The 27,895-nt window shown below is 42.2% G+C and overlaps 2 protein-coding genes across 2 annotated transcripts in view; one reads left to right on the top strand and one right to left on the bottom strand.

The window, feature by feature from the left end:
- SYNPO (synaptopodin) overlaps positions 1-27,895 on the top strand; it is a 219,785-nt gene that overhangs the window by 94,808 nt on the left and 97,082 nt on the right. The window lies entirely within an intron of this gene.
- On the bottom strand, positions 12-27,657 carry DCTN4 (dynactin subunit 4). Its single transcript, XM_004587529.2, has 13 exons — positions 27,403-27,657; positions 23,925-23,995; positions 22,442-22,620; positions 19,807-19,850; positions 18,820-18,927; positions 16,906-16,979; positions 16,681-16,793; positions 16,266-16,375; positions 14,105-14,178; positions 11,366-11,420; positions 10,348-10,455; positions 7,608-7,705; positions 12-2,460 (listed from the first exon to the last, which is right to left on the bottom strand). Exons 1-13 carry the CDS (start codon positions 27,535-27,537, stop codon positions 2,247-2,249), a joined length of 1,383 nt encoding a protein of 460 aa, XP_004587586.1. The 5' UTR covers positions 27,538-27,657; the 3' UTR covers positions 12-2,246.

Here is a 27,895-nt window from a genome sequence, read left to right as displayed (position 1 = left end):
GGAGACGTAAACATACTTCGTCTGCTTTATTTCACTACATTAAGTTAAGCAATAAGGCAAAACAGTAACCTGTCATTCATAAGATAGGGAGTGCCTCTCATTCCCAGAGGGAGCCAACAAGGATTCTAAACAAACATGGGTGACACAGAACTCATGATGCCTAAGAACACTTTAAACAAAAGAAAACGTTGGGTGAATCACAAATCCAGATGAACTTAGCTTTTCATTTCCCAAACTGTGCTTTCAAGAGCTGAAGATCTCTAACTGTTCCGTGTGGGACAAGCATCACAAAGCTTGCACCCAATCTAATACAAAAAAAAGCAATAAATTCCTAATTCACCAGCTGCAAGTACTGGAACATTTCTACAAACAGAATTTCCAGCCTGCATTAAAACCTACCTTGAGGAAATATTAAACCAATGTGTTATTCTCCAAGTTAATCTGACCTCTGCATGGAAAAGTGTTTGTGTGGTGTCACATGGCAATGATGAGATGTTACTTAAATATTATTACTTTGGGGATCAATGGTAATGGCCACTGACCATAAAGACACACCATTGAGCTGTGCAGCCTAGCAAACACGTGCACCTGGAAAGTTGCTCTCCCCTTGATGCCCGTTTGCTCCCTTGGCAAACACCAACCAGTAGTTTCAATGCAGGCTTTAACAGATAGTGATTCAAAACTAATTCCACAGTATGCAAGTTACACAAAATTCAGCTGCTTCTGTAGCCTGTAAACTTGTAATTACCCACTCCCCTGCCTTGCCTCCTAGGAGGCCAACTGTATTTAGTGTGACTCTAATATTAGAGAGGAGTTATTTTTTTCTTACACTGCAGCATGTATATTATTCTGTGGGAATACTGCTTGATAAAGTTGCCTTGATTTTTTAAAAGAGTACACTTTAGTGTCTTTGAAAAGCTTCCTAAATATTTTCATCTTTCAAGGGGAGCTGACAAGGGCTGAAAATTATCTTAGTTCCATATTGCAATATGCCTAATTTTAATTTCTTTAGACTAAAGAATTAAAAATGAAATCAGGGTAAACCAGAAATTTCCTTTTCTTTGACAGTCTACTGGCAACTGGCGGTCTACACTGTCAAGTCCATTTTAGGAAATATCACAGAAATTAAAGTTAGGAAACCAGCTCCAAGATTCCAAGGGAAAACAGCATCTGCTGTTAGGCTAGGATTTTGGGCTACTTCCTCAACTATCTTATGGTTTACAATCAAAATGCTCTTATTTGACATACCTTATGTGTGTCATATGATTAAAGTCTAAAACTCACTAGGGAAAAGCTCTTTTTCCTAACACCCAGTTTTGGAGTCAAGATACTATCACTTTCCCCTTCAAATCAACAGAAAGAACGTTAGTTCAGATCATGCTAAAAAAATCTATCATTCAAATATTCCCACAAGTAACTTGTCCATGCAGATTTTCTCTGGGCTCCTCACGGTTCCAAATTCTCAGAAAAACTTACTGAGTTAAAGAGGCAGAGCAGAGATGGGCCAAGGAGTAAGACAAAGACCCTGGGACTGCACCCATCCTCAGATTGTGTGGTAATATTTTAAATGAATGGAATCTGCTTCCCCTCTAACATGACATGCAATTACTTGCTTCCCAACTCCATCCCAAAAGTTCTGCATTACACCAAAAAACTGCTAAGTGTTCTGTATTCAGTGAGAAGGCAAATCAAACTGCCTTAAGAATTACAAAGGCTTTTCCAATCAGCACTAAAGTGAAGACAAGGTGACAGCATTACTTTTCTGTCAACTGGCACATGGGGAGCCCCAAGGGCAGGGCACGCTGTAGACAGCTAGGTCCTGCTAATGGGACACAGGTGGCAGCTGGTATGCTGAGACCAATGCTGGATCACTAACAGGCGCTCCACCTTTTGGTTATCTTTTTCATGTCATTTGCCACTCTGTGATTCTTAGTGAGATCACATCGACAGAGGGCATGGTCAGTTTCCCAGGTGACAAATCTCATGCCACTCCGAGTAACAGCCTCCATAGTGGGATGGAACTATGTTGTGGTTCAACATGCAGGGCTCAGTGGTGGACAGAGGCAAGAGGCTTGACAGTCATCTGTGCTCTTAACAGCTGGCCACTGCTCCCATTGTGCTAGGGAAAGGATTCAGTAGTGCACGGGGATGTGGTTATAAACAAGGCCTATGAAGTAGCAGCTTCCACATCTTAGCGTGGGTTAGTGATGACACTGTGTTTGCTATCTGTCCGCCCCTAGAAAATTTTAAGGAAGAAGCGGGCCCAAGCTGAGTTCCACATGCTGGGTGAGCCAGATGACTTCTGTGCCCTGTTCACTTTCTTCAATGGGGCGGATGGGAGCTGCCAGGTTCTTAAAATCATGTTTCATTTTGAAGCACACGGTCACTTCACCTTCCTCACGTTGTGGGGTAACTTTGATGAAAATACCCACTTTGTTGGCCTTTCTGAAGGCTATAATGCTGTGGAAAGAAATAAGCACAGGATTAGTTAGGTCAGAGTAAGCTGGGCAATCAAGTCTCACTTCAGTGGTGTTTGACAGCACAACAGGAACTTGCTGATGACAAGATATGACCATCATCCTGCTTATCAGGAACAGCTTCCCCAGCAATAACACCGATCTCTGTTAACATCACAAAAGGAAATATACTTGTAAACAATTCAGGCAGGGAAATCAGGTCTTTCCCCTTTTTTTCTTTTCAGCTCATAAATAAAAATGAAATACTTTTGGTTCTCAACCTACCAAATATTTTTCTAAGGGCTTCTTCTTCTTTTTTTTTTTCTTTTTTAAATCAACATAAATGGGACACATGATTCTGTTGTTTTCCCACTCTCTTTAAAATAAAATCCTTTCCAAATTGGTAATATACAGGGCTGCTGCATTCTACTTAATGGGTGCACAGCATTCAATCAAGTATTTAGCCTACTTGGGACACACTGAGGTGCCTGTCAATTTTTCTTTTGTAAACAATGGTGCTGCAAATTTCTTCTTTGAGCCAAAAGGCAAAGAAGCGATTGCAAATATCTTTTTTTTTGGGGGGGGGGGGAGTACAACTAGTTTACATTTACCTTTGTGTATACATGGCAGTATTTCTGTGCAATATAAACTGATATTGTGGGAAGTTTTAATAAAGAGAGAAAACTCAAGCCTGTTGGTTCACTCCTCAAAGCCTGCTATGGTCACGGGGTTAAAGCCAAGAACCAGAACTCATCCAGGTCTTCCACGTGGGTGGCAGAAACCCAGCCAGCTGGCCATCATCGTCACTGCCTCTCAGAATCTGCATTAGTGAAAAAGCTGGACTCTGTACTCAGATCTCACACTCAGGGAATCTGATGTGGGGTATGGGTGCCCCAACTTACCCTACAATTCTTTATAGAAGTTCTCTGTTCAAGGTGCTGATATAATTCCTGTCTAGAATGGAATGCATTTTCCAACCAGGGAGAAATTCCATTTTTTAGTTCTCATTCATTGAGTAGGTGAGAGCAAAACTTTCTATAGGGTGCAGGTAGAGAACAAATCCAATGATAATATACAGAGATAGAATATTATGTATCGGGAGAATCAAGATGGCAGAATAGGGTAAGGACACGTTTAAATGGACGGAAAAACATTTAGTCAGGATTAAGCAGAGAGGACACATTCCAGGAAATAGGAGAGGACAGAACAACAGCAGAGGGGTACCTGGAGACTGACAGACACAGGAAAGCAGTGGACACAACGGTGTGGTGTTGCAGTGACTGATACTCCAGCAGCATTCGGCTAACAGCAGTCTGAACTCCACCAGCAACCAGGTGGGAAAGGACTTTCACTGGGAGCTTGGGAAGGGAACCCAGACAAAGAACTGTCCGTCCTGCTGATCCGTTTGATTTGACCAGGAACAGAGACAGAGCAGCAGATCCCAGACAGGCAGTGCGAGAACAGAGTAGATTTCACAGCCCAGTCAGCCCCCTAGAGCTGAATTGGGCACCATTTTGCGTAAGGAGGCAAAGGCAAGGGAAAGGACTGAGCATACGCTGAGCTAGGATTGAACTCATTTCTGACTCAGTGAACTGCATCAACGAGGCATTCTAAAGGTTCCACCCAAGACAGGCCTGGGTAGCCCTCATATCTGACAGCCAGCAGATCAAGAACTCTAGTAGTGGTATGGCAGGTGCCATTTTGTACACTGTGGCAAACACTTTAGGAGTGCAGGGGACAACAGTGAACTGCACATGTGCTGAGCTCACGAGAACTCACCGAGTTCCATGGACTGCACTGGTCCTGCAGGAAAATAATACTGACTGGCATCACATGGGTCAAAATAGGTCCCTGTGGCACATAGACCTAACGTCCAACAGGTTTTGGCAAGATCAGCGCCACCAACAACCTAGCTATATAGGACATCTGGTGTCTCTCTAATCCTGGGACCTGCTCCAACCGAAAGTGGGAGAAAGTTTGCAGAGACAACAGTGCAGCCTCAGCACGATAACACAGGAGGCAGAGATTGGTGAGCCAGGAGTGGGGACTACGGAGTTCTTGGTGGAAATCTAACATAAGAACCCAGACCTGGAACTCGCTGGAGGGAGTGGCACAATTGGCTGCAAGCAAGGAGCTGTGTATTGACTGCAAATAAGAAAAATTGAACTGTAGACCTGTGGGTGACACAGCTTAGAAATCTGCCCCAAGGAGAAGACTCTGCTAACCAGAAACAATGACCAAAAGCAAAAGAAGAGACAAAGGCATAATGAATATTACTGAAAACTCTCCCAGCAAAGGAGCAAAACCCTATGCCAACCTCAGAGTTCACTGAGGAAGACATCGAGAAAATGGGGGACACAGAATTCAGAAAACTCATTTTAAAGCTTCTGATCAACAATGCGAAGCACATACAAGAGTTCAAAGAATTTAAGGAAGCAATAAAGCAAATCAAAGCTGATATATCAGAAATTAAGAACACAATAGAGCAAATTAAAAGTACAGTGGAGAGTCTCCAAAGCAGAATGAAGCAAGCAGAAAAATCTCAGGATTGGCAGATATTTCCTGTCATCAGGGAGAAGCAAACAGAAAGCTGGAAGCAGAGCTGGATCAGGCCAAAAAAAGTATTCAAGAATTGAAAGACACTATTAAGAGGCCAAATATAAGAGTTATGGGAGTCCCAGAAGATGCAGAAAGAGAAACTGGTTTTACAAATATATTTAATAATAAAGGAAAATTTCCCTAATATGGAGAAAGAATTGGGAAACAACATCCAGGAGGGGCACAGAACTCCCAACAGGCTTGACCAAAAGCAATCTTCAGCAAGATACATGATCATCAAGCTCTCTTCAACTGAACATAAGGAAAAGATCCTTAAATGTGCACGGGAAAAAAATCTGTTGACATATAAAGGAATGCCAATTAAACTCACAGGAGATCTCTCACAGGAAACTCTACAGGCAAGAAGAGAATGGAGCAACATATTCCAGATTCTAAAAGAAAAAAATTGTCGGCCTAGGAAAACATATCCAGCAAAACTTTGTCTTTGAAAATCAAATAAAATTCTTCCACAGTAAAGAAAAGTTAAAAGAATTTGCCTCTTCCAAACCTGCCCTACAAATGATACTTCAAGATGTTCTCTTGACAGAGAAGAGGAATAGCACCAAACAAAACCAAAGTAAAATGACAACAAAAGACTAAATCAATGAACAACCCATTCCTAAAATGACAGGACCAAAGTACCACCCACACATATTAACCCTGAATGTAAATGGCTTAAGTTCAAACGTCACAGATTAGTAGACTGGATTAAAAAACAAAACTCATCTATTTGTTGTCTAGAAGAGACACATTTCACCAACAAAAATCAGCGGAAACTATATCACATGGGTTTTGATGTTTTCTGTTAGTTTCATCTCTTCAAAACACTTTCTTCTGATTAAATCATTCAGTGACTCATAGATCATAGAGTAGCATCATTTTCTTCAAGAAGGTTCTTGATTTTCATTTCTTCAGCTACACGTTAGTCATTTAGTAGCATGTTATTTAACTTCTTGGTGTTGTTAATTTATTTTTTTTTCCTGATGTTGATTTTGTTTTGTGCCTCTTCATTTAAGGGAATGTACAATAGCTGTGTAATGGAGACTGTCATATCTAATAACATGTTATTTAACTTCATGGCATTGTAAATTTCTATTCTTTCTATTGTTGATTTTGTATTATGACTTTTCATTTGAGGGGATGTACACTAGCTGTGAAATGGAGACTAACATCCAGATGTGAGGATACAATGCAGTATGCATTTCTACTTCCAGACATAGATGGACTTACAATGAAACTGTTTACTGTATCCTGACAATAGGATTCTGGACTCTCTGCCATTGTCCATGCCCGCAATGATGGACATATGACTGTGTATGAAGAACTATACTTTAGTAATGATATAAAGGAACTAGGCGAGGGGGGGTAGAATTGGGGCTGAGATAAGGGAAATACTGTATCATAAAATGATAATAATAATAATAAAATGTAAAAAAAAATTTGCTTATACTTGTGTCATAAAATGGAAAAAAAAATCTATTAAAAAATATGGGCCCAGCATGATAGCATAGTGGTTAGTTCTTGCTTTGAATGCACCAGGATCCCATACAGGCACTGGTTTTAATCCCAGCGCGACCCCGTTTTCATCCAGCTCCCTGCCTGTGGCCTGGGAAAGCAGTCGAGGATGGCCCAAAGACTTGGGACCAGGAAGAAGCTCCTGGCTCCTGGCTTCGGATTGGCTCAGCTCCAGCCATTGCGGCCACTTGGATAGTGAGCCATCGGACGGAAGATCTTCCTCTTTGTTGTCCCTCCTCTCTGTATATCTGCCTTTCCAATAAAAATAAATCTTAAAAAGAAAAAGAATATTATGTATCAAATCCCTATCTAGAACTATTAAAAGTTATATGCTTGAAATGATTTGTTACCATGGGAAAATATATTTTTAAATTTAGGGTGAAGAGAGTCAAAGCATGGAGAAACATGGGTGGGACAAACGCTTCCAATGGGAAAATATTTTTAAAGGTTTATTTTGAAAAGCAGAGAGACTGATTAATTGATTTTCCATTCACAGGTTTTTTTCTGAAATTCTCACAACAGCTTGGGTTGGGGCCTGAAGCTGGGAGCCACAAACTCCATCTGGTCTTCCATGTGGGTGGCAGAGACTCATGTACCTGAGCCACTATCTGCTGTCTCTCGTGCTCATTAGCAGAAAACTGAATGGGAAGTGGAGCAGAAAGAGTTGAAACTGGTACTGATAGTGGGATGCAGGCATCTCAAGGATGGCTTAACATGTATGCCACTACTGTTACCCTAGAAAACATGGTTAAGTAAAAATACAAAAGCTAAAAACACCTCATGTTTAGAGAATGATACCAATGGCCAAAGAAATATCTGTATATGTGCTGCCGAAGCGAGCACTCAAAAGAAATATCTGCAAGGACAAGTGTCAAAAGTGGGCTTATCCCTGTTGGAATTTTTTTCTTCATGGTTTTACATATGTTTCACAAATTTTCTAAAAGCATAAAAAAAAGTTACTTTTAAATACCCAGGCCAAAACACTGGCAAATAGAAGTGGGTCAACTGTGATGCACAGGTCACAGAAAGGTCACTCACTCTGGATCATCCTGGAAGTCTTGAGGTTCTGCCAACTCATCATACTCTGCGGCTGCGTCCTTGCCAGCCAGAACAAGCTCTTTGGGAGGCACCACCACCTGAAGAGTAACACAGAAAGGCCAAGCTCAGCAACCTGAGCATGCTGGATGTCGGTTCAAGGGGGCAAAGCCAAGTGTCATCTGGATCTAGGCATACACAAGTGAACAGCTGCTCCACAACACCTGTAGCACTGGACTACACAGAGTTTAGAAGCATGTTGTTCAGGAAGACAGACACCCCTAGTTAAAGAATAAGAACACATTTCAGAGAATGTTAAAGTCAAACGAGTGCTTCACTAGGGCTGCAGTGGGGAATTCAATTGGCAAATCACTGGGCTTTTCCATTGTTCTGACTTGCAAATGCTTAATGTTTTAGTTCTTAGGAAATGTGGACTACATGTGTTTGATTATTCTGTTTTGGTATATCTGAAATAATTTATCATAGACTCTAAAATTTACTTATTTACTTCATTTGTTTGAAAGGCAGAGAGAGAAAGAGAACAAGATACCTCCTACCCACTGACTCCCCAAATGCTCCCTAACAGGGATGGGATTTGGCTAAAGCTAGGGATTCAATCCAGGTCTCCCATATGAGTAGGAGGGATCCAACTACTTCGGCCATCACCACTGCCTCCTATGGAGTAAGCAGTAAGCTGAACCAGGGCAGCAGCAAGTACTGCGAAAGCACAGCCTCAGACCAGGCACTCAAACATGAGATGAGGGTGTCCCAGGAGGCTTCTTAATTACTATACCAAATGCCTGCCTCAGTTTATCATATTTTAAGAGAAAAGAACACAAAGGAGAAACATTGGTTTTATCATAATATTTTCTGACATGGGGATATTTGGTACATTTATGGATGCAAAACAGCACAGCACTGTTCAGGCTTCAACTCTGCTCTGTCAGACATTAACAGATAACAATGTAACACAGATTTCTAATTATGGAAACAGATGTGGCAAGAGAGGTACAAAGAGAAGGTTACAAATCCACAAGCTCATAACTGGAGCTGTTTATTAGGGTTACTTAAGAAAAGCAGCAAGAAAGTTAAGTGTCATTTCTCTACCAAGGTGTTATTACTACTTTTTTTTTTAAGATTTATTTATTTTTATTGGAAACTCAGATTTACAAAGAGGAGGAGACACAGAGACCTTCCGTCCAATGATTCACTCCCCAAGTGGCCACAACAACTGGAGCTGAGCCAATCTAAAGTCAGGAGCCCAGAGTCTCTTCCAGGTCTCCCATGCGGGTGCAGGGTCCCAAGGCTCTGGGCCGTCCTCAACTGCTTTCCCAGGCCGCAAGCAGGGAGCTGGATGAAAGTGGAGCTGCCGGGATTAGAACCAGCGCCCGTATGGGATCCTGGCACGTTCAAGGCAAGAACTTTAGCTGCTAGGCAACTGTGATGGGCCCGCTTTTTTTGTTGTTGTTGTTAAGGAAAACAAAAAAGGCCACAGAAACATTCTCTAATGATTTATCTGAATGACAACTAAGTAGAGATACAGGCAACCTTCCTACCGGTTTTTGTTATATGGGTCATGCTGAATTATAACCGACCCAGAGAAAAATTCTTCTGAAAGTTTCAAGTCCTGCATGAATTAATGAGTTGAGCAAAATACAGAGAGGCCACAATTCATTCATTCAGATAATACTTGCTGAATGTCAAAATTACCCATTTCAACATTTAATAAGTGCTATGCATTTTATTTATAAGCAGAGGGAAACAGGAGAAGGCGTTAGCTTTGGACAAAGCTTCACAGGGGTCTTGAAGAATGAGTAGTACACATCAGACTGGGAGACTGCTTAGGCAGGTGAGGGCAGTGACCACAGAGGGAGCACTGTGGGCACGACAGCAGGCACAATTCCTCAGCATCAAAGTCTATAACTCACTGGATTGCACGAATCACAAGCATTAGCAGCTAAAGTCCTCGCCTTGAACGCCCTGCGATCCCATATAGGCGCCGGTTCTAATCCCGGCAGCTCCACTTCCCATCCAGCTCCCTGCTTGTGGCCTGGGAAAGCAGTCGAGGACGGCCCAATGCATTGGGACCCTGCACCCGCGTGGGAGACCTGGAAGAGGTTCCTGGTTCCCGGCATCGGGTTGGCGCACACTGGCCCATTGCGGCTCACTTGGGGAGTGAATCATTGGATGGAAGATCTTCTTCTCTGTCTCTCCTCTCTGTATATCTGACTTTGTGATAAAAATAAATATATCTAAAAAAAAAAAAGAAAAGTTCATGGAAAAACAGAAAGAAGTCTTGTGGTGCAAGCATTTTTGAAATCTGTGCATACTTTCCCAACAATTTGCATTTTCACAAACTTTTTAAAGACTTCCTATATGTGTGGTTTGCTAAATTTGAGGATGTTAAAGCAAGGTCATTATGGAGCGATCTGCTATGTCAGAGACAGGCTATGTACTGAGCATACCATGCAGAGTTAGATTTTAGCAAGTTCATTCTGGTAGCCGAGTTGAAGCGGAGTGGTTACTGAGAACAGTGAGCACAGGCAGGAAGTTACTGCACAGTAGAATTAAGAAATGCCGAGACCTTCATAGAGGGCAGTAGTTGCAGGATTCATTAAGAGAGGAGCTAGTCAGAAGAAGTTGCTAACCAGATGTGGAAATCAGAGTGTGGCATCCTTGAGCCAGGTCAAATGAGGCCACCTTAGGCAAGGTCAGACGCAGGCAGGATGAGGCAAAACAGTACCTTAGCAGTGCTGTTAATATCATCAGGGTCCCCTTCCTCGCACTCCAACAGAGTCACATGGGTGAGGTTCTCCACTGGATTCGTTAAGGTCAGGAGGACCTGGCTCTCCTGGGAAAAGAAGAAAAGCATCTCAGACACGTGCCAAGGTTGTTCCCTAGTTCACTTCCTCAGCTGCTGTTCCAGAGTCCTCCTCCTCCCAGGATTCCTAAGCAATGACACATCTCCACTTCTGCCTCCCTGAAGCCACATAGTGTCTACTAGTATCTGTGTTAGCCTCAATACAGTCTGGAGCTGCTACTTCACAGAAGATAGGAGACAGATCCCAGGAAGGGGACAGGTCCTGGGATGAATGTTACCTGAGTGGTAACTTGTCCCACTCAGGCTGCCACATGAGGACTGAAGATGGAAGCCCTTGTAAATTAAAATGTGTGAGCTGCAGCCTAGCAAGAAGTATTAACATCCACACACATGCACAAACACACAAGTGTTCCAAAACTTTAAAAACTTGAGACTTCTTGAACCATGATGACTAGCCCTTGTTTGATACTATCTGAAGAGCAGGCAATGAATGAAGAGGGACTTGGATATTAAGACAAAAGCTGAACAAACTGCTGTGGCGTATTCTACAAAGCACAGTGTGGAGGGGCACAGAGGCTGACTCCAGGAAAGAGAGCAGCGTGGTTAAGAAGTCACTGCACACGTGAGAAGGCGGACAATGTCCAGATGGTGGGTGAGAAAGGGCAGTAGGTGCCTGCGATCAGACATCTTTCTTTCCCCCACCTAGGATTCCACATTTATATACTGTGCACTCTGCTTCTACATGCATTTCGGAGATGCTGCTGGCAAGAATATCAGTTTGAAGAGATTTAAAGCATCAATTCCTTTATTATCTCAAATCATTTTCTATTCCTTGCTCCATGTACCCCATGCAATAAACACACAGTCATTTACATCCACATCTGCACACAGCATTAATAAATCAATTCTTTCTCTTCCTATAGATAACCAAGATACTAACCTTCATGTAGCGAAGGTTGGGGATTGACATGATTCTCACTTCTGGAATATAATTGCTATGCATAAAGAAAAAAAAGTATTAATGCACTGGAGTCTTAAAATTATTATTATCATTCTTGTTAGCTAACACACAAATTTCTTTATGTTAATTAGAACATATCAGAGGAAAAATTTTAAAGATCACACTGTCACTATAGTAAAAGTTTAAGACACGAAACTAAACTGGAAATGAGTTCTGAAACATGTATACGTCTCACTTACAGCCTGCATGTCTGTGTGTACATCACAGCAGGCACATTCCTCACTTCTGTAACTGTGGAAAGAACTTAGTTGTAAGACGTAAGACTAGTAACACATGCAGGTAAGATGTGTGCAAGCACACATACACAAAGAGGCAATGCTTTAAGAATTTTACATATGTGGATTTTTACTCTTCACTGCACCTTCATGACAGATATTTGATGTTAGGAAAAAATACTTCTTCCCAATGGCAACTTAAATGAATGCTAAGCTGGCCTGCCATTCAGGGTTTCTGCAGCGAGGGCTAACTCATCACTAAGAAAGCCACTCGTCACAGACTTGACAGGTGCCACCTCTGCAGCCCTCTTCATTCCTAACTTGACATGCATTGAGTGAGAGTAGTGAGCAAAATGAATATACTTTATGGTGACTTATAGGCATATGGCACCTGTAAATAGAACAGTCCCTTTAATTCTTTCAACAACCCTGTGAGGAGGCATTATACCCACTTCAGAGATAAGAGAATAAGTGTAGACAGTTACAGAGCTCATACTTAGCTCTCCTTACTCCTTAGCAGACCAGCTTTCTGCTTTCCCAAGAACTCTTTTTAATTGCTGCAAAACACTCTACAGTGCGAGTATATCTTAATGTTTCATCAGCTCCACACTGAAACTGTTTCTGGCTTTTGCCACAAAAATATTACAATATGCATCCCTGCAAATGTTATCTTTATTTGTTGGTGCTTTTGCTTCTCTGATGGTAGAGTACTGCTAAGTTAAAAGGTTTAAATAATTTGTCTTGGTATTTCCAGGCTACTCTAAAAGACTCCAGCAATTCACATTCCTTACAACAATGTAGGCAAATATGCATCACCCACATTCTCCTGAGCATTAGCTGCTGTTCATGCTTTCCCTGTTGAGCTTTACCACTTATCTATCTCCCCTCTCACTCTTTCCCTTCCTAAGTTTTTGTTTGTTTTTGTTTTTGTTTTTTGAGGCAGATTTACAGAGAGGAGGGACATAAAGAGACCTGCCATCCCCTAGTTTACTCCCCAAATGGCCACTATGGCCAGAGCTGGGCTGACGCAAAGTTGAGAGCCAGGAGCTTCTGGGCCTCCCAAGGCTTTGGGCCATCCTCCATCGCTTTTTGAGGCTATAACAAGGGAGCTGGATGGGAAGTGAAGCAGCCAGAACACAAACTGATACCCACATGGAATGTCAGTGCTACATTCAGAGGCTTAGTCTCTTATGCCACAGAGCCAGCCCCAAGCGTCTTTCTCCATCCTTCCTCTCTCTATCTGGAATTCCTATGTTACAGACATCCTGTTCAAATCAGATGCCTCACAACCTCCCTCAGCGCCTTCCTCTATTTTTATCCTTTCAATTTGTGGGAATTCTGTATTCCAATGACATTAAACTTAAACGGATCCTGGTTACCAAATACTCTTTCCTCAACTGCTTTCCCAGGCCACAGGCAAGGAGCTGATTGGGAAGCAGGGCCAAAGGGACACAAATCAGTGCCCAGAGGGGATCCCAGCGTGTACAAGGCGAGGACTTTAGCCGTCATGCTACCACGCTGGGTCCCACAAATAATCTTTTCTGCCCTTCTGCCTCAGAATTTCATGGTTATCTTTTAGAGCTCATGTTTCATTTTGCTAAAGCCAAAGCAGTTTACTTTTCGGTGGCTTCTGGGGTTCTTGTCTTGCTTAGGGATGGCTCTTTTATTCCAAAGTGTGGGCAATATTTTTCTAACTTTTCAAAATATTTTTGTTTGTCAGATGATTTCTGACACAAAATTCCCTTCCACTGTCAAGCCTGTGTGTCACCATGAACTTAATCACCTTTACCCAATTATTATCAGAAAAAGGTTAAATGAACATTACAACATGCCATATTTTGTTATGTTTAAGTCTTTAAAAGATTATTCTGAGGGCCTGGCACTGTAGCTTAATGGCTAAAGTCCTTGCCTTGCAAGTGCTGGGATCCCTAATGGGTCCCAGTTGCTCCTGGTTGCTCTGCTTCCCATCTAGCTTCCTGCTTGCGCCCTGGGAAAGCAGTTGAGGACTGCTCAAAATCCTGGGACCCTGCACCCATGTGGTAGACCCAGAAGAAGCTCCTGGCTCTTGGCTTTGGATTGACTAAGCTCTGGCCATTGCAGCCTCTTGTGAGTGAATCAGCAGATGGAAAATCTTTCTCCCTGTCTATCCTTCTCTCTGTAAATCTGACCTTCCAATAAAAATAAGTAAATATTAAAAAAAAAAGATTATTCTAAAACTTAGTTACCTTGTGATTTGTAATGAATGACAACTATTCACTTAATAATCAACACACCAAATTGCCTGAGATCACAGTTCAGCACTGCGTCCCTGCTACAAACATCCTTAAATCTATGTACAGATTTCTCTTAAACTTCACAGTATGTAACTGAAAACAAAAACACCTAAAGAGGAAAACAACAGCAGGATAAATAGTAACCCAAATATGAATCCTAAAATACTTACACAGCAACCAATTGGATTTTGAATTTGATAGATGTTGGATTAAATTCTGGCTTGCTCAAATTATGTTCACATTTCTAGAAAGAAAACATAATTGATATTAGAGAACTACAAGAAGACATTGGCTGACCACAGGGTTGCGCAATTCTGAAGGACGGCAGTGACTGTGATTTTGTCTTGTAGAATTCTTCTACAAGGCTGTGTGTTTCAAAATAGAACAGATGCCAGTGACAGCCAAAATTTACAGATGATGAGCAACTTCACAAACAGTACTATACCTCCATGGTGTCTTAAAACTACTGAGAGAACAACACATACTGAATATTTACTGTATGTGCTGAGCAATTCATTCACTGATTTAAATGTATTTCAGCATCACCCCAACTGTATGAGGCAGGTGTTGGTACTGTAACTATTCATGTTCCCATTTTAGATGATTACAGTGGGACAAAGAAAGGTTGAGTAGCTTGCACAACCAGCAAAGCTGAGGTCTGTAGTTCCAGCTCCCTTGCTTTACAACACAGGAACAGATGTTCTACTGAGTTCTTTATGATTACTATACTTGGTTGTAACTGTTTAACAGTAAAAAAGGGTGTCCAGTGTGGACATGAACCTGTCTGACCCCTTGTTCCTCTCAAGAGCCACCCTATGCAGATGCAGCTAGCCTGTGTACAGAAAAGTGTAAGCACATGTAATTTTTTTCATAACACACACAAAAGGAAGCATTTTCTACATTGTTTCACCTTTTTTTTTTTTCACTTTATCTAATTTGGAAATAACTCCATTCCAGCACACAGAAGAACCTCTGTTGCACTGTAACAATCTGCAAACTACTAATAGTTGAACATTTCCATTATTTTGCTACTACACATAAAGTAGCAATGAGTACTGACCACTTCCCACATGTGTAAACGTATCTGTAGGATCATTTCTTATGAGCAGATCAAGGGATACATGACACCCTTGAACTGCTAATGTTTTGTCAGTCTGATGATTATGAAATGGCATCTCAAGGCAGTTTTAATGTACATTTCCCTATGAAACAGCTATGAAATCACTATTAAAGTCTGAAAATGTTTCATATTTATTCGCTACTGGGATTCCTGTCATGACTCATGTTAATATCTGATTATTTTTATTTTATATTTTCCTGACTAGTTTGCTAAAGTTTTTTTGTTTGTTTGTTTCTTTTCAAAGATTCATTTTATTTTACTTGAAAGCCAGAGTTACAGGGAAACAAAGAGAGAGAGGGTGAAACAGAGAAAGGGAAATCTTGCATTCACTCCCCAAATATTTGCTATGGACAGAGCTGGGTCAATCCAAAACTGAGAGCCAAGAGCTTCTTCTGTGTCTCCCACATGGGTGCAGGGGCTCGAGACCTTGGAACCATCTTTCTCTGCTCTCTCAGGCCTTAGCAGGGAGTTGGACTGGAAGTGGAGCAGCCAGAGCATGATCTTCTGCCCACACGGGATGATGGCACCACAGGCACAGGAGGCTTAGCTTGCTCTATTATTTCATGTTGTGTTTGAAATAGAATCTACATGCTGTGTGTGGCTGATGTGCCAGGCCAAGCCTCTTCTAATCTAGAGCTATTTAAAGCATCAGCCACTAGTCACAGGTGGCCTTCAGAGACACTAAAATAAAAGGTTCTGCACCTCAAATTACTGCATTTCCAGTGTGACCAGTAGTTATGATATCTGACTGTGCAGAGTATTCCATCATCACAGAAAGTACTATTGGAAAATGCTGATCTAAAATGTTTGATTTTCACTCTGTTTACTTGCAGTTTTACTGTTTACTGAAGGAACGCTACTTGTTCTGCAGATTCCCATGACTTGCATTTGCTTATGATTTTGGATTATTTTTTATTAGCTTCCTCCTTTTACTTCAAACTAAGCTAAAAGATACTCATCATTCTGTTAGTTTTTTTTCACACTGTGTATTTAACCATCAGATCTTTCAGTTTCCACATCTGTAAAGTAGAAGCAACAACACTGAAGCCACCACAGAGCTACAAAAATTGAGTTTATATTGAAGGCATTTACAACCACATTCCAGGCACCTTTTATCTTCTGTATTTACTACCTTAGTCAGATGCCACTCATACTTACTTTATTTCTGCTTTCCTCTGGTACATGGCAGCTCTGCTGAATGGGCTACTTACCCGGCAGCGCAGGGAGCGCTTGATCAGAAGATGCTTGTGGCGAGGATAGAGCTGTGAAGCGCACACTGGCTGGAAGTCCGGCTGTAAGAGGCGCTGCTGAAGGGTGGTCACTAGTGTGAAAGGCAGAACCCAGGCTTAGCTGACGGTAGTCCTCAAACTCAGACTTACATGTGGTCAGTAACTGCCTGCAGCAGTACTGCCATTATGAATAGTGATGTGCCAAAAAACACACTGAAGAAATTAAACAGTTCAAAATTCTTCAAAGGATGAAATCTATTTCATTTGTCTTATTTTCTGTGGTTGCTCCAATTTCTGTTAACAATCCCATTAAAGGTCTCAAATCACAATGTATGAAAGTAGCAAAAGCAGAATCAGATATAGAATAGAAACAAAGCACAGTGATGTGTACAATTACCCTCTGTCAGGTTTACTGGTCTTGTATAATAGTCTTCAGGGAGAGGTTCTACTTCATCCACAGCTTGAGCTGGCTCAATCTTGATCTCTTTCTGGTCCTCTCCTTCTTTCAAGCTAAAAAATAAAAAGTGGTGATTTCTCAAGGGCCCATGTGATTATATCAAGTCTATGGTATCAGTGGAGGTGTTGCTCTGCCACATCTTATCGGTTTAATGTCCACACTTACGAAAGTCCAGCAAGGGTGCTGATAGTTGCGCCAGCTCGTGGTCGCTGAAGCCTGGTTCCAAGACCGTATTTATCCTAAACAAAGTTGAGAAATTCCTATTAGAAAGTAAAGATTCATGCATCATACATACTTACTTAAAAAATATTCTGGGTGGGAAAGCATGAGAAGCTCAGGGAGAGAAGCAAAAAAAAAAAAAAAGCTACTTTAAAAGAGTAATTTCTAATCCTATCTATTCTACAATGAAAGCACCATACATAGAGATTAAAGCTAGATTAACATAGTAAAAGTGAACCAAATGAGAACTTTTACTATCAACCTAAAAATATCTAAGCTATGCCTCAGGAAGTAACTATGCAGCTTGTTTAAGACTGTGTCTTCCTGGAACACCAGTCATCATCTGCTAACCTTTTCAGGATCAGCAAGAATCATAAAAGGGAACTTACCACTACATGAATAGTGTGTTGCTGTGGAGCCCCAAAATAGCAGCAGGTTGCAACGGAGACAAAATATGCAGCATAAGATAGAAGCAAACTTATAGAGCAGGCAGGTTATATGGGAAAGTGGCAGAACAAAGCATTTAGTGCAAATTTCTCTCAATAAACAGAAAAGACACAGGTGCACATGCTGATTATAGCCCGTGACCATCAGGGATACAGATGCTTCACAAGAGTTAATACATAATAAACTCAAATCCAAGTCTTTTTACATGGGACTTACAATTCCTTTGGCTTAAAGGTTTAACTAATTCTCACTGGATGCAGTATGGTAAGGCCTCATTTTCTCAAGCATAAAAGGGAGAAACACTGTGTATCCTACCTACACAGCTAACATGAGGGTGAGATAAAACACTGTGCATAAAGTGTTTAGCACAGTGTCTGACACTGCATAACGATGCACTAAATGCTACTTATTAAATACCAAACTATTAGGCTTCAAGAAAGAATACAGAAAAACTGTTCTGTGAAAACAAACAAAACTTGAGGTAAGTAACAAACCTCCACACTCTACCCTTTCACAACTGATGGAGAACAATTTCCACAAATAATTCCTATCAAAAACTATTTTTTTTTGAAAGGTAGATATACAGAGAGACAGAGAGGAGAGACAGAGAGAAAGATCCTCCATTCACTGATTCACTCCCCAAGGGGCTGCAAAAGCTGGAGCTGAACCAATCCAAAGCCAGGAGCCAGGAGCTCTTCCATGTCACCCACAAGGGTGCAGGGTCCTAATGCTTTGGGCCATCCTCAACTACTTTCCCAGGCCAGAAGTAGAGGGGCCAGGACATGAACTAGCACCCATATGGGATCCCGGTGCGTGCAAGGCAAGGACTTTAGCCACTAGACTATTGCGCTGGGCCCACAAGGGTACTTTAAAAAGTTTGTGAATAATGGAACTTAAAGGAAAATCTCTTTTGGTGAGAAAAAATTAAAAATATGCGAATGTAAGTATTACTATGTATTTAACTACCCAAATATATAATGCCAGTATTTTTCATCTTGGGGAAACATGGGAAGGTGTCAAAAAAATTCTAGCTTGACCTGACAAACCACTACTACTGGGTGATCAATGGTGGGCTGCTGTGCTAATGTGAAGAAAGCACAGGATGTTCCCCCTTCCATTGCACATTTGTGTAATATGTGAAAGCTGGAAGCAGAGTTCTGCAGTGTCAACAGAATTAAACTGCAGCCTTGTAGGGGATAACTAGAAGAGTTAGGGGAGAGATGGAAAACCCAACACAAATATTCCTAAAAGAACGCACAGAGCTAAAGCCATGGCAAAAGCACAACTGCTGGGCTTCAACACCTATAACCTGAGAAACCCCTCGTTGCTACCCACCAGTCAGGGATCTAGGACAACGGCCATCTTCTGAAATGGTCACTAGTGTCATGCCCCACAGATTTTGCAAATCCTCACCGAAAAAGCCAGAGGCATATAGTTCCTACGTCGTGCAAGTTTCTTGCGATCACGTTCAACCTTCTCTTTCTGAGCAAGTTGCTGGTAATATTCAATCAATTTGTTCATCTGTAATAAATCAAGGCCTCATATTTGTTTCAAACGAAGGGTAACATACACAATATTTAAAAAAAGAAATACACAATATTTATCAAACATACTGACTGGATACATAATTAATACAGAAGACAAATTACTGAAGTGCTCTTTTTTTCCTTCAAAGATTTCTCTTTATGTGATCAGTTTTCAGAACTAAAATGAAGCCTTCAAGTTCAACAACAGGAAGACACTGCAATGAAAAGGCTTGGAAATTTCATTTGTTTTCCTTCTACCATCTATCTGGCCCATCACATTTTTTAATATTTCCATGATGTCATGGGTCACTAATTGTAAACTGCCATTCAATTTGGATCTGAATGATAGTATATATTACATTTCTGCAGCAGTGAATTTCTCAAGGTAAGGATATATGATATACACTGAACAGAGAGCTCCCCGAGAACTGCTACAGGATGCTCAGGTCATGATCCTATAAGCAACTACTACAGAGTCCGAGGACATTTCCTAAATTACTGGTGTTTTGGGGGCTTAAAATATCTACATATTTATGATTATTCCACGAATATTTCAGAACAAATGGAAACTTAACTCACTGGTGGGTAGATGAAGATAAAAAACAAAAACCCCCTTTCTGTTTCCTTTTCCTGATGCACAACTCCCATATAGAACTAAACTATACCTAGCTTTCTCCATTAACTTAAGGTAGCTAGGAATAAAAATGACATTGATTTAATGTGTTACAATGAAGAGACTTTCCTCATGTAATAGATGCCATAATACATATAGGGTGAACTTCAAAACACATGCTATAGTCAAGGATAAAATGTAGTATCTTCAGTACTTTACATCTGATTATTTCATCTCATGCCTGTGCTGGTGTTTACTCACCCGCTGTGTGTGTGGATTTTCAGGTTCCTGCCAACCACCGCTAGCTAGAAAACAGAGACATTAAACAACACTGATGATTTGATAATTATATGCTCTTAAAAGCAGGTCATTTGAGGCTATAACATCCAATTGAAACATTAAATGACAGAATTTCAAAGATAAAGCCCTAGAAATGATATATGCCAGAATATTCAGTATTAATTTTGCAGTATAATAATGGTAACTACCATCTTCACCACTAACGCTGCAATATGCATTTGGCAGGTATGACATTTCCCTTTAGTTTCATACTGACTCTGTGGTAGGGATACTTAATGTTAGTCTCATTTCACGGATGAGGAGACCAAGGCTCCGAGACATTAAATAACTTTCCCAAATCATGTAAACAGTAAGCAATTGAGCCTGGATTCAAACTCATGCAGCTGATTCTAGAGGTTGCTCTACCTCCAACACTGTGCAGAGTCTATGTTCTATGGCCTTAAAGAGGAATTGCGTGTGTGTGTGTGTGTGTGTATATTTTATATATATGTTATATATTGCATATATTATATATGGATACATAAAATTTCAAGTAAATTTTAAAAAGCAAGCACATAAGCAAAAAGAGCTTTACCCATATTTATTTCCAGATTGCATCAGGATCTACAGAGAGGTGTTAGCTGAAGCCTATATTCTCCTATGTCAGATGATGCATGAGTTTGTTAATGGCCTTCCCATGTATTAGAAAGCTGTCAATTTTATGAAAATCCCAAAATCAGAATATCAGACTTTTGGACTTTTACACTTAAAGGTTTTCAGAAAATGAGCCCACAAAATTTCAGAAAGAAAAATGATAATGGGAGTTAGTGGTGGTACAATGCACATAAAGCATAAATAGCAACTCAACATTTTAAACTGAAAAAAAAATTGTTTTTGAACTGATTGTATTGTTTCCACATTGATAGTAAACATGCAGTAGATACAACCATAAAAATAAAGGAAGCTTCCTGGTTAAGCTAAATGCAATCTGATGTACTGCTCAAATGGTGGAGCAGTAAATAACACCCTACACCTTTAAAGCCAAATGATTTTTCCATTTAGCTGACAAACCCTCCATGCTTGAATATTCCAGGATACTTGCAAACAGAATCACTGGGCAGGAGAAAGCACTTTAAAATATTAACAGATATCAATTTATTTTCCAAGAAGGTATTACATGAGAAAACTTTTTTTCATATTCTAGGCAACACTTAAAGTAACCAGATTAAAAGTGTTTTGCCAAGTACAAAGTTTTAATTTGCATTTCCATGATTATTAGTCAAGCTAAATATATCTTTCTGCATACTTACTATTTTTATTCCCACTTAAGAGAACTATTGCTCATAACCATTGCCCGTTTTTCTTTCTTTAGAAAGTATTTGCTTTGGGCCAGTTTGTGTCCCAGCTGCTCCACTTCCCATCCAGCTCCCTGCTTATGGACTGGAAAAGCAGTGGAGGACGGCCCAAAACCCTGGGCTTCTGCACCCATGTGGAACACCTGGAAGAAGCTCCTGGTTCCTGGCTTCAGATCCATCTATTTGCAGCCATTTGAGGAGTGAACCAGCAGATCGAAGATCTTTCTCTGTCTCATCTTCTCTCTGTAAATCTGACCTTCCTTTCCAATAAAAATAAATCTTTATTTTTCTTTTATAAGGTATTTGTTTTTTTATTTGAAAGACAGGTAACAGAGACATCATCTCTTTTCATTCCCCAAATGTCTGCACTAGCCGGGGTTGGCCCAGGCTGAAGCCAGGAATCCCATCTACGCTGGCACATGCATGGCATCTGGGCCTTGGTACATGATCACCTGCTGAATCTCAGCTGCACCAGCAGGTAGCTGGATCAGAAGTCAAAGTGAAACTCGATCCCAGGCACTCTAATAAGGAGGCAGGTGACCCAGGCGGTAGCTTAAACCACTGTGCCACAACAGTCCCTTCTGCTGTTTTTCTACTGTCTTTTTTTTTAAATTGCATTTACAAACATTTTCAATTTTTGATTTTTCATCTTAAAGTCACTAGTTATTTGCATTCCAAGTATTTTTGGTACATCTATCTTTTGTTCATGCTGAATTGGATGCAAGGATGTTTGTTTATTATTTATTTTTAAAAAAAGATTTATTTTTATTGGAAAGGCATATTTACAGAGGGGAGAGATAGAAAGATCTACCATCCATTGGCCCACTCTCCAAGTGGCCGCAAAGACCGGAGCGGAGCCCATCCGAAGCCAGGAGCTAGGAGCTTCTTCCAGGTCTTCCAGGTGGTACAGGGTGGTCCCAAGGCACGGGGCCACCCTCCACTGCTTTTCCAGGCCAGAAACAGGGAGCTGGACAGGAAGTGGAGCAGCCAGGACACAAACTGGCACCCATATGGGATTTAGTCACCGAGCCATCGTGCTGGGCCCACAGATGTTTATTTTTGAAAGCCTGTTTTGACCACAACAATAGAAGCTGTTTTACCAATTCCAAGGAAGCTAGTCTCACATGAAAAGTCATGGTCCATACGTGTGGGATTCATTGTAAAACATCCGAATTTAGCTCCTACTGCTCTAACTAATAGCCTAGGGGCAAATATGGGACCACCAAATGCACCAATCTCCCGTGTGAGTCCACTGCACTCACCTACAGATTTGTCTGCCATGCCCACATCTCGAGACGTCCAGCGACAAAATCCACAGGCCAGGTAATAGGCCTTCTTCATGGTGGTCTTGGCTGGGTCATCGGGAAGCTGTGTGGAGATGCTTGTTGCCCGAGTGGAGAGAGTATGCATACATCCAGGACAGTCAAAGCAGTTGGCACACCTGTGACACGGCACACATCACTGTTAGTGCGTTCAGTATTTCTCAGGCACCTCCTGTGCACTAGACAGGCTTCAGTGTTAGGAAGTTAAAAAAGAATAAACCCAAGGGGGAACGCCTAAAAATATTCCTGGGAGAGACTCTTACCTGCTTCAATATTTCAAAAATAATTACCTATTCTTTCTTAAAAACCAGGCAATTATCACCTAAACTCCTGAACAATCAAGTCTGACTCCAACTTACTCCCCAGAGGCACTGGCTATGAACAAGTGTAATTTACTACTCCGGACTCTTCTCACATTCATACAGATCACAAGATTTCTGAGGGAAACAAAGTGCCCCTTTGTAGTCAGAGAGACGGACCAATAGTAGGATGTAGCACCAAGAGCCAATGACAAAGAGGCTGTGCGATGGAGGTGGGGAACAATCACTTGACTGCCAGAAAGCTAACACATACACCACACAAACAACACCAGCTCAGGAGCGGCACAGTTCCAGGGCTTTTTGTTCTTTCCGGAGATGTTAAGGAAATCATACTTTTTTTTTTAATAACATGTATTTACTGTGAATGTTTGAAGATCCCTTATACATGTTTATCTCAGAAGGTTCTGCACCAAAATAAACTTATCTTTAAATTTCCTTTTCTACCAATTCTGTGACGCAGTCTCACATTTACTAATGGAATATAAGCACCAACTCACTAACAGACAAATACATTGTATTAATGTAAGATATTAAAGATAGGGGAGATTGGGGCTGAGCTAAATGGAAACTCCATACAATTTTCACAATAAATGCTGAAGTCTAAAACTGCTAAAAGATAGAAAACTTATTTTAAAAAAAGCAATTTCAAATTTCAACTTCGGCAATGATAATGCCAAAAATGAAAAAATGACCAAAGAAGTAACCAGGCAATCCCATGTGTTTTCTTAAGAAAATGGGGGGGCTGGCGCCTGGCACGGCAGCTTAAGCCTCTGTCTTTGGGGGCCATCACCACACACAGGTGCGGGTTCATGTGCTGACTGGTGTCTCAGTTGCTCCACTTCCTGTCCAGCTCCTTGCTTGTGGCCTGGGAAAGCAGCAGAGGATGGCCCAAAGCCTTGGGACCCTGCACCCTCGTGGGAGACTCAGAAGAAGCTCTGGGCTCCTAATTTCAGATAGGCCCAGCTATGGCCACTGTGGCCATTTGGGGAGTGAACCAGTAGATGGAAGATCTCTCTGTTCCTTTTCTCTGTGTAACTCTGGCTTTCAAATAAAAATAAAACTTAAAAAGAAAATGGTTAAGGAAAACTGAATCTTGGTCATACCTGTTCTTTTTCAGTTTGGCTTCAGCCGACGGCATATTTTCTAAGCAACTGGGACAATAATGAGAGTCCACCTGGAAGAAAACAAGAAATCAAAACCATCAGAAAGGGCCCGGTGCTGTGGCCTAGTGGCTAAAGTCCTCGCCCTGAACGCGCTGGGATCCTATTTGGGCACAGGTTTTAATCCCAGCAGCTTCACTTCCCATCCAGCTCCCTGCTTGTGGCTTGGGAAAAGCAGTCGAGGACAGCCCAAACCCTTGGGACTCTGCACCCGCGTGGGAGACCTGCAGGAGGTTCTAGGCTCCTGGCTTTGAATCGGCGCAGCACCGGCCATTGCGGTCACTTGGGGAGTGAACCATCTGACTGAAGAGCTTCCTCTCTGTCTCTCCTCTTCTCTGTATATCTGACTTTCCAATAAAAATAAATAAATCTTTAAAAAAAAGACTCATTAAAAAACTATCAGAAGAAGAAAAACTTAATTTAGCTTATATATTTGTCATATCTACATCAAATAGGAAATTTTAAAAATGTTAGGCTGAGGGAAAAGAGGAAGTATCTCTAATACGGACTGTTTTCAGCCTAGGGTTTACTCTTAAAAAAATCCTATGGATCTATTAAAACCCTTCCATTTTCCCTTCAGTCGGCATTTCATGTGTGAAAGTGGAGTTCTTTGGTGCAGCAGTAAGGGGACCGGTGGGATGCCTGCCCCACGTTGGGGAGCCTGACTCAAGTGTTGACTCTTTTGCTTCTGATCCAGCTTCCTGCTAACGTGCATCCTCAGGGGTAGCAGATGTCGGCTCTAGTCCCGGAGTCCCTGCCACCTGCAAGAGTGGACAGCATTCCCAGCTCCTGATGCTGACCTGGAGATGGGGTATGAGCCAGCAGATGGAGATTTGATAATTGGCACCATGGAGCACCAGCACCCTATATGGGCATTAGCTGGAATCCTGGCTGCTCCACTTCCAATCCTGCTCCCTGCTATCATGCCTAGAGAAGCAGCATAAAACAGCAAGCACTTGGGCCCCTGCAACCATGTGGAAAATTAGGATGAAGCAATGCCAGGAGTTGGGCACGTCCAAAGCCAGAAGCCAAGAGCTTCTTCTGGAATTCACATGTGGGTACAGGGGCCCAAGCAGTTGGGCCATCCTCTGCTGATTTCCCAGGCATGTTAACAGGGAGCTTGAACAACAAAGACTCAAACCAGCATCCGTATGGGACACTGGCACTGCATGTGGTAGCTTTACTTGCTATGCCACAGCACCAGCCCTTCAAATGAAAACAAAAATTAAAAGATACATAAGTTTCTAACTGACACTGTGGTCAACTATTGTACTACAGTAAATAGATTAATAAAATAACCCGGTATGAAAAAATATAAATACATTCTTACTTAGTTTAGCTTTATTTAATATAGTGATCACACTTTGACAGAGGACACTTTAAAGGGGAACAGCAGGTTACAGCACAACGTGTGACTGCTGCATCCGACACTGCAGTGCAGCACCGTTTCAGTCGCAGCCACCCTGCTCCCAATGCAGCTTCCTCTCTGAGGTCTGAGAAGGCACTGCAAGATGTCCTAAGTACCCAACCGGGCTTCTGGGATGGAGTTCCTGGCTCCTGGCTTCAGTCTGAGCTATCACCAGGTGTTGTAGTCATTTGGGGAGTGAACCAGTGGAAGCAAGATCTCTGTCTCTGTCACTCTGCCTTTCAAATAAACAAATAACTACACAGATATTAACAAAATTTTAATGGCCAAAGTAATACATTTTTGGCTATATCCAACCAGCAGGAGCTTTTTGAATGACAAATCAACAGCACAGTCTTAAGACATTTAACTGGAAAAGGCAGCTCAAGTGAAATTCACTGTGTTTTTCTGAAAGGTTACTTACTTTCTTTATGTGGGCAGAGCCTACTTGACAATTATAGATCTTTGGTGACCAGCACATGCAGAGGTACTTATTCGCCCCACCAGCTTATCATCTCATAAACAGGACCAATATCAAAAAATGAATAAAGTTGCTGCTCACACCAACTCCAGGAACATGCAATACAGAACTGCTAATTACATCTGCAGACGCAACTTACAAGGCAAATACAATTCATTCCTTCTTATCTACAGTCCAAATTCTGCTTGTATCTGCACGTGCAGCTCCAGACCCAGATTTTCCATTAGAACTCACTGCTAGTCTCATCCTTCCCAAACTCTAATGGCCTCCACATTACAGGGGAACCCCAGGCTGTCAAAGACATTTTTAGAGACCACACAGACCGAACTCCCTTAGGCACATCACAGGGGAATTCAAGCAGGGAATCCAGGGAGATTCAAGCAAGGGCGGCCAGAATAAGGACCAACTAAATGAGAAACGACTTGCCACAGAGCTCTACAAACAGAAAGAGCTAAAGGAGAAATCAGCAAAAATCACTGCCATAGTTTATATACATGATTTTAAAGAATGATTTAATTGCTTCCCTTGATGAAAAGTGCCTTCAATAAGCTATTAATAATTCATAAATTATCTTAGAGTATAGGATGTGTTTTGGTATGCATTTGAACAGAGAACCAGTAAAATTCCAAGTCAGGCTATTTAGGTTCAAGTCAGGGTCCTCCCTTACACCCCCAAGTTATTGGGGTGACCTATGACAAACACTGTCTACCTGTAAAGTTTGTTTTTTTTAAAGGTATCCACTTCACTTATGTGCCACATATGCTACACGGTAGCCACCACCCAGGTGTTGCTCAGTAGAACATGAATTATTCGAAATCAGGGTTTACTTTTTACTTGTGTTAAAAAACCCCAAAGCTACAAGTTGCATCAAGCACTGCAGAAATCGGGGAGCCTTGGTACTTGATCTGTTCTTTATGGTCAGGGTCTCGAACTTCCCCAGCAATCCCTTTCCAGCGGCCAGCTATGCCTGTGAGGGCCAGCACGGCACCCTCAGGAGGGGCGTCTCCCGAGTGCTTGTCACCGAACTCGCCCCACCTCAACTCCTTCCCGGCTGCAGGATCTGACAAGGCAAGGCAGTCTGACGAGGGCCGTTTCTGGCCAAAGGGGCAGAACTTCGAGGACGAGGTGGTCACCATGACAAAGCCTGCGCCCTCGTTCCCGTCCATCTTGGAAAGCCAACTACCTAGCCCCTCAGGCAGCCTGCCCTAAGCACAACAGACCCTTACCCTCATCCCACCCAAAGGCCAGACCCTACAGGACTCAACCAGGACCCTCTGAAGTCAAGTCTGCCCAATCAGACGCCGCCCTAGAAGGAGATGATCCCTCCAGCCCCACCCTGGGCCGCCTCTCCCTTCCAAATGACAGAGCATAAGCAAATTAAATCGCAGACAAAGTTGAGTGACGGAAAACACAGCCAACCAGCAAGCTACGAAAAGAGCACCCGCCTCCAACGGGCGGAACTTCCCCGCCGGTGGCTGTGCCTAGTTGAACGCCCCTCCCCCGCCAACACAGTCTCCGCAGGACGACTCCATTACCTCGTGAGACACACATTCCAGCGACCGCAGCTCGCTACAGTAGCGGCAGAAGTAGAGCTGCGAGAGCGGGGCCCGAACCTTCTTTTCCCCTTGGACTAGGTAGAGAACCCGCTCCGACTGCAGCAAGGACGCCATCTTGCAGAAGGAGGAGCCAACGGCCCTCCCGCCGCATCACGTGACCGCGGCGCCGGCGTTCAGCGCTCGCCACCTTCCTTACGTCTTCTACGTAACATCGTCGTAAGGTCTACGACCCGGAGGAGCTTTGCGCAGGTCCATAATGGAAGTGCGCGTGCGCAGCTGGGTTCTCCTGTTCCGCTCCCTTCTCGCCTCTCGCCTCAGTGTTTTCGCGAGCGTCCGCTGCAGGGCGCCACGCCAATCCTTTCTTAAATAATGAGGTCCAGACTCGCAGATCAAAGCCCGGCCGGCTCAGGACTCTTGTTTTCTTCTAGGAAGCAGATTGACAGTGTCAACGGCCAAGTTCGTCGGGAGAACT

Source organism: Ochotona princeps, chromosome 19 (genome assembly GCF_030435755.1).
Source record: "Ochotona princeps isolate mOchPri1 chromosome 19, mOchPri1.hap1, whole genome shotgun sequence".
NCBI classification, from domain to species: Eukaryota; Metazoa; Chordata; class Mammalia; order Lagomorpha; family Ochotonidae; genus Ochotona; species Ochotona princeps.
Note: the sequence above shows the minus strand (reverse complement) of the source record. Positions and strands in the feature narration are given on the sequence as shown.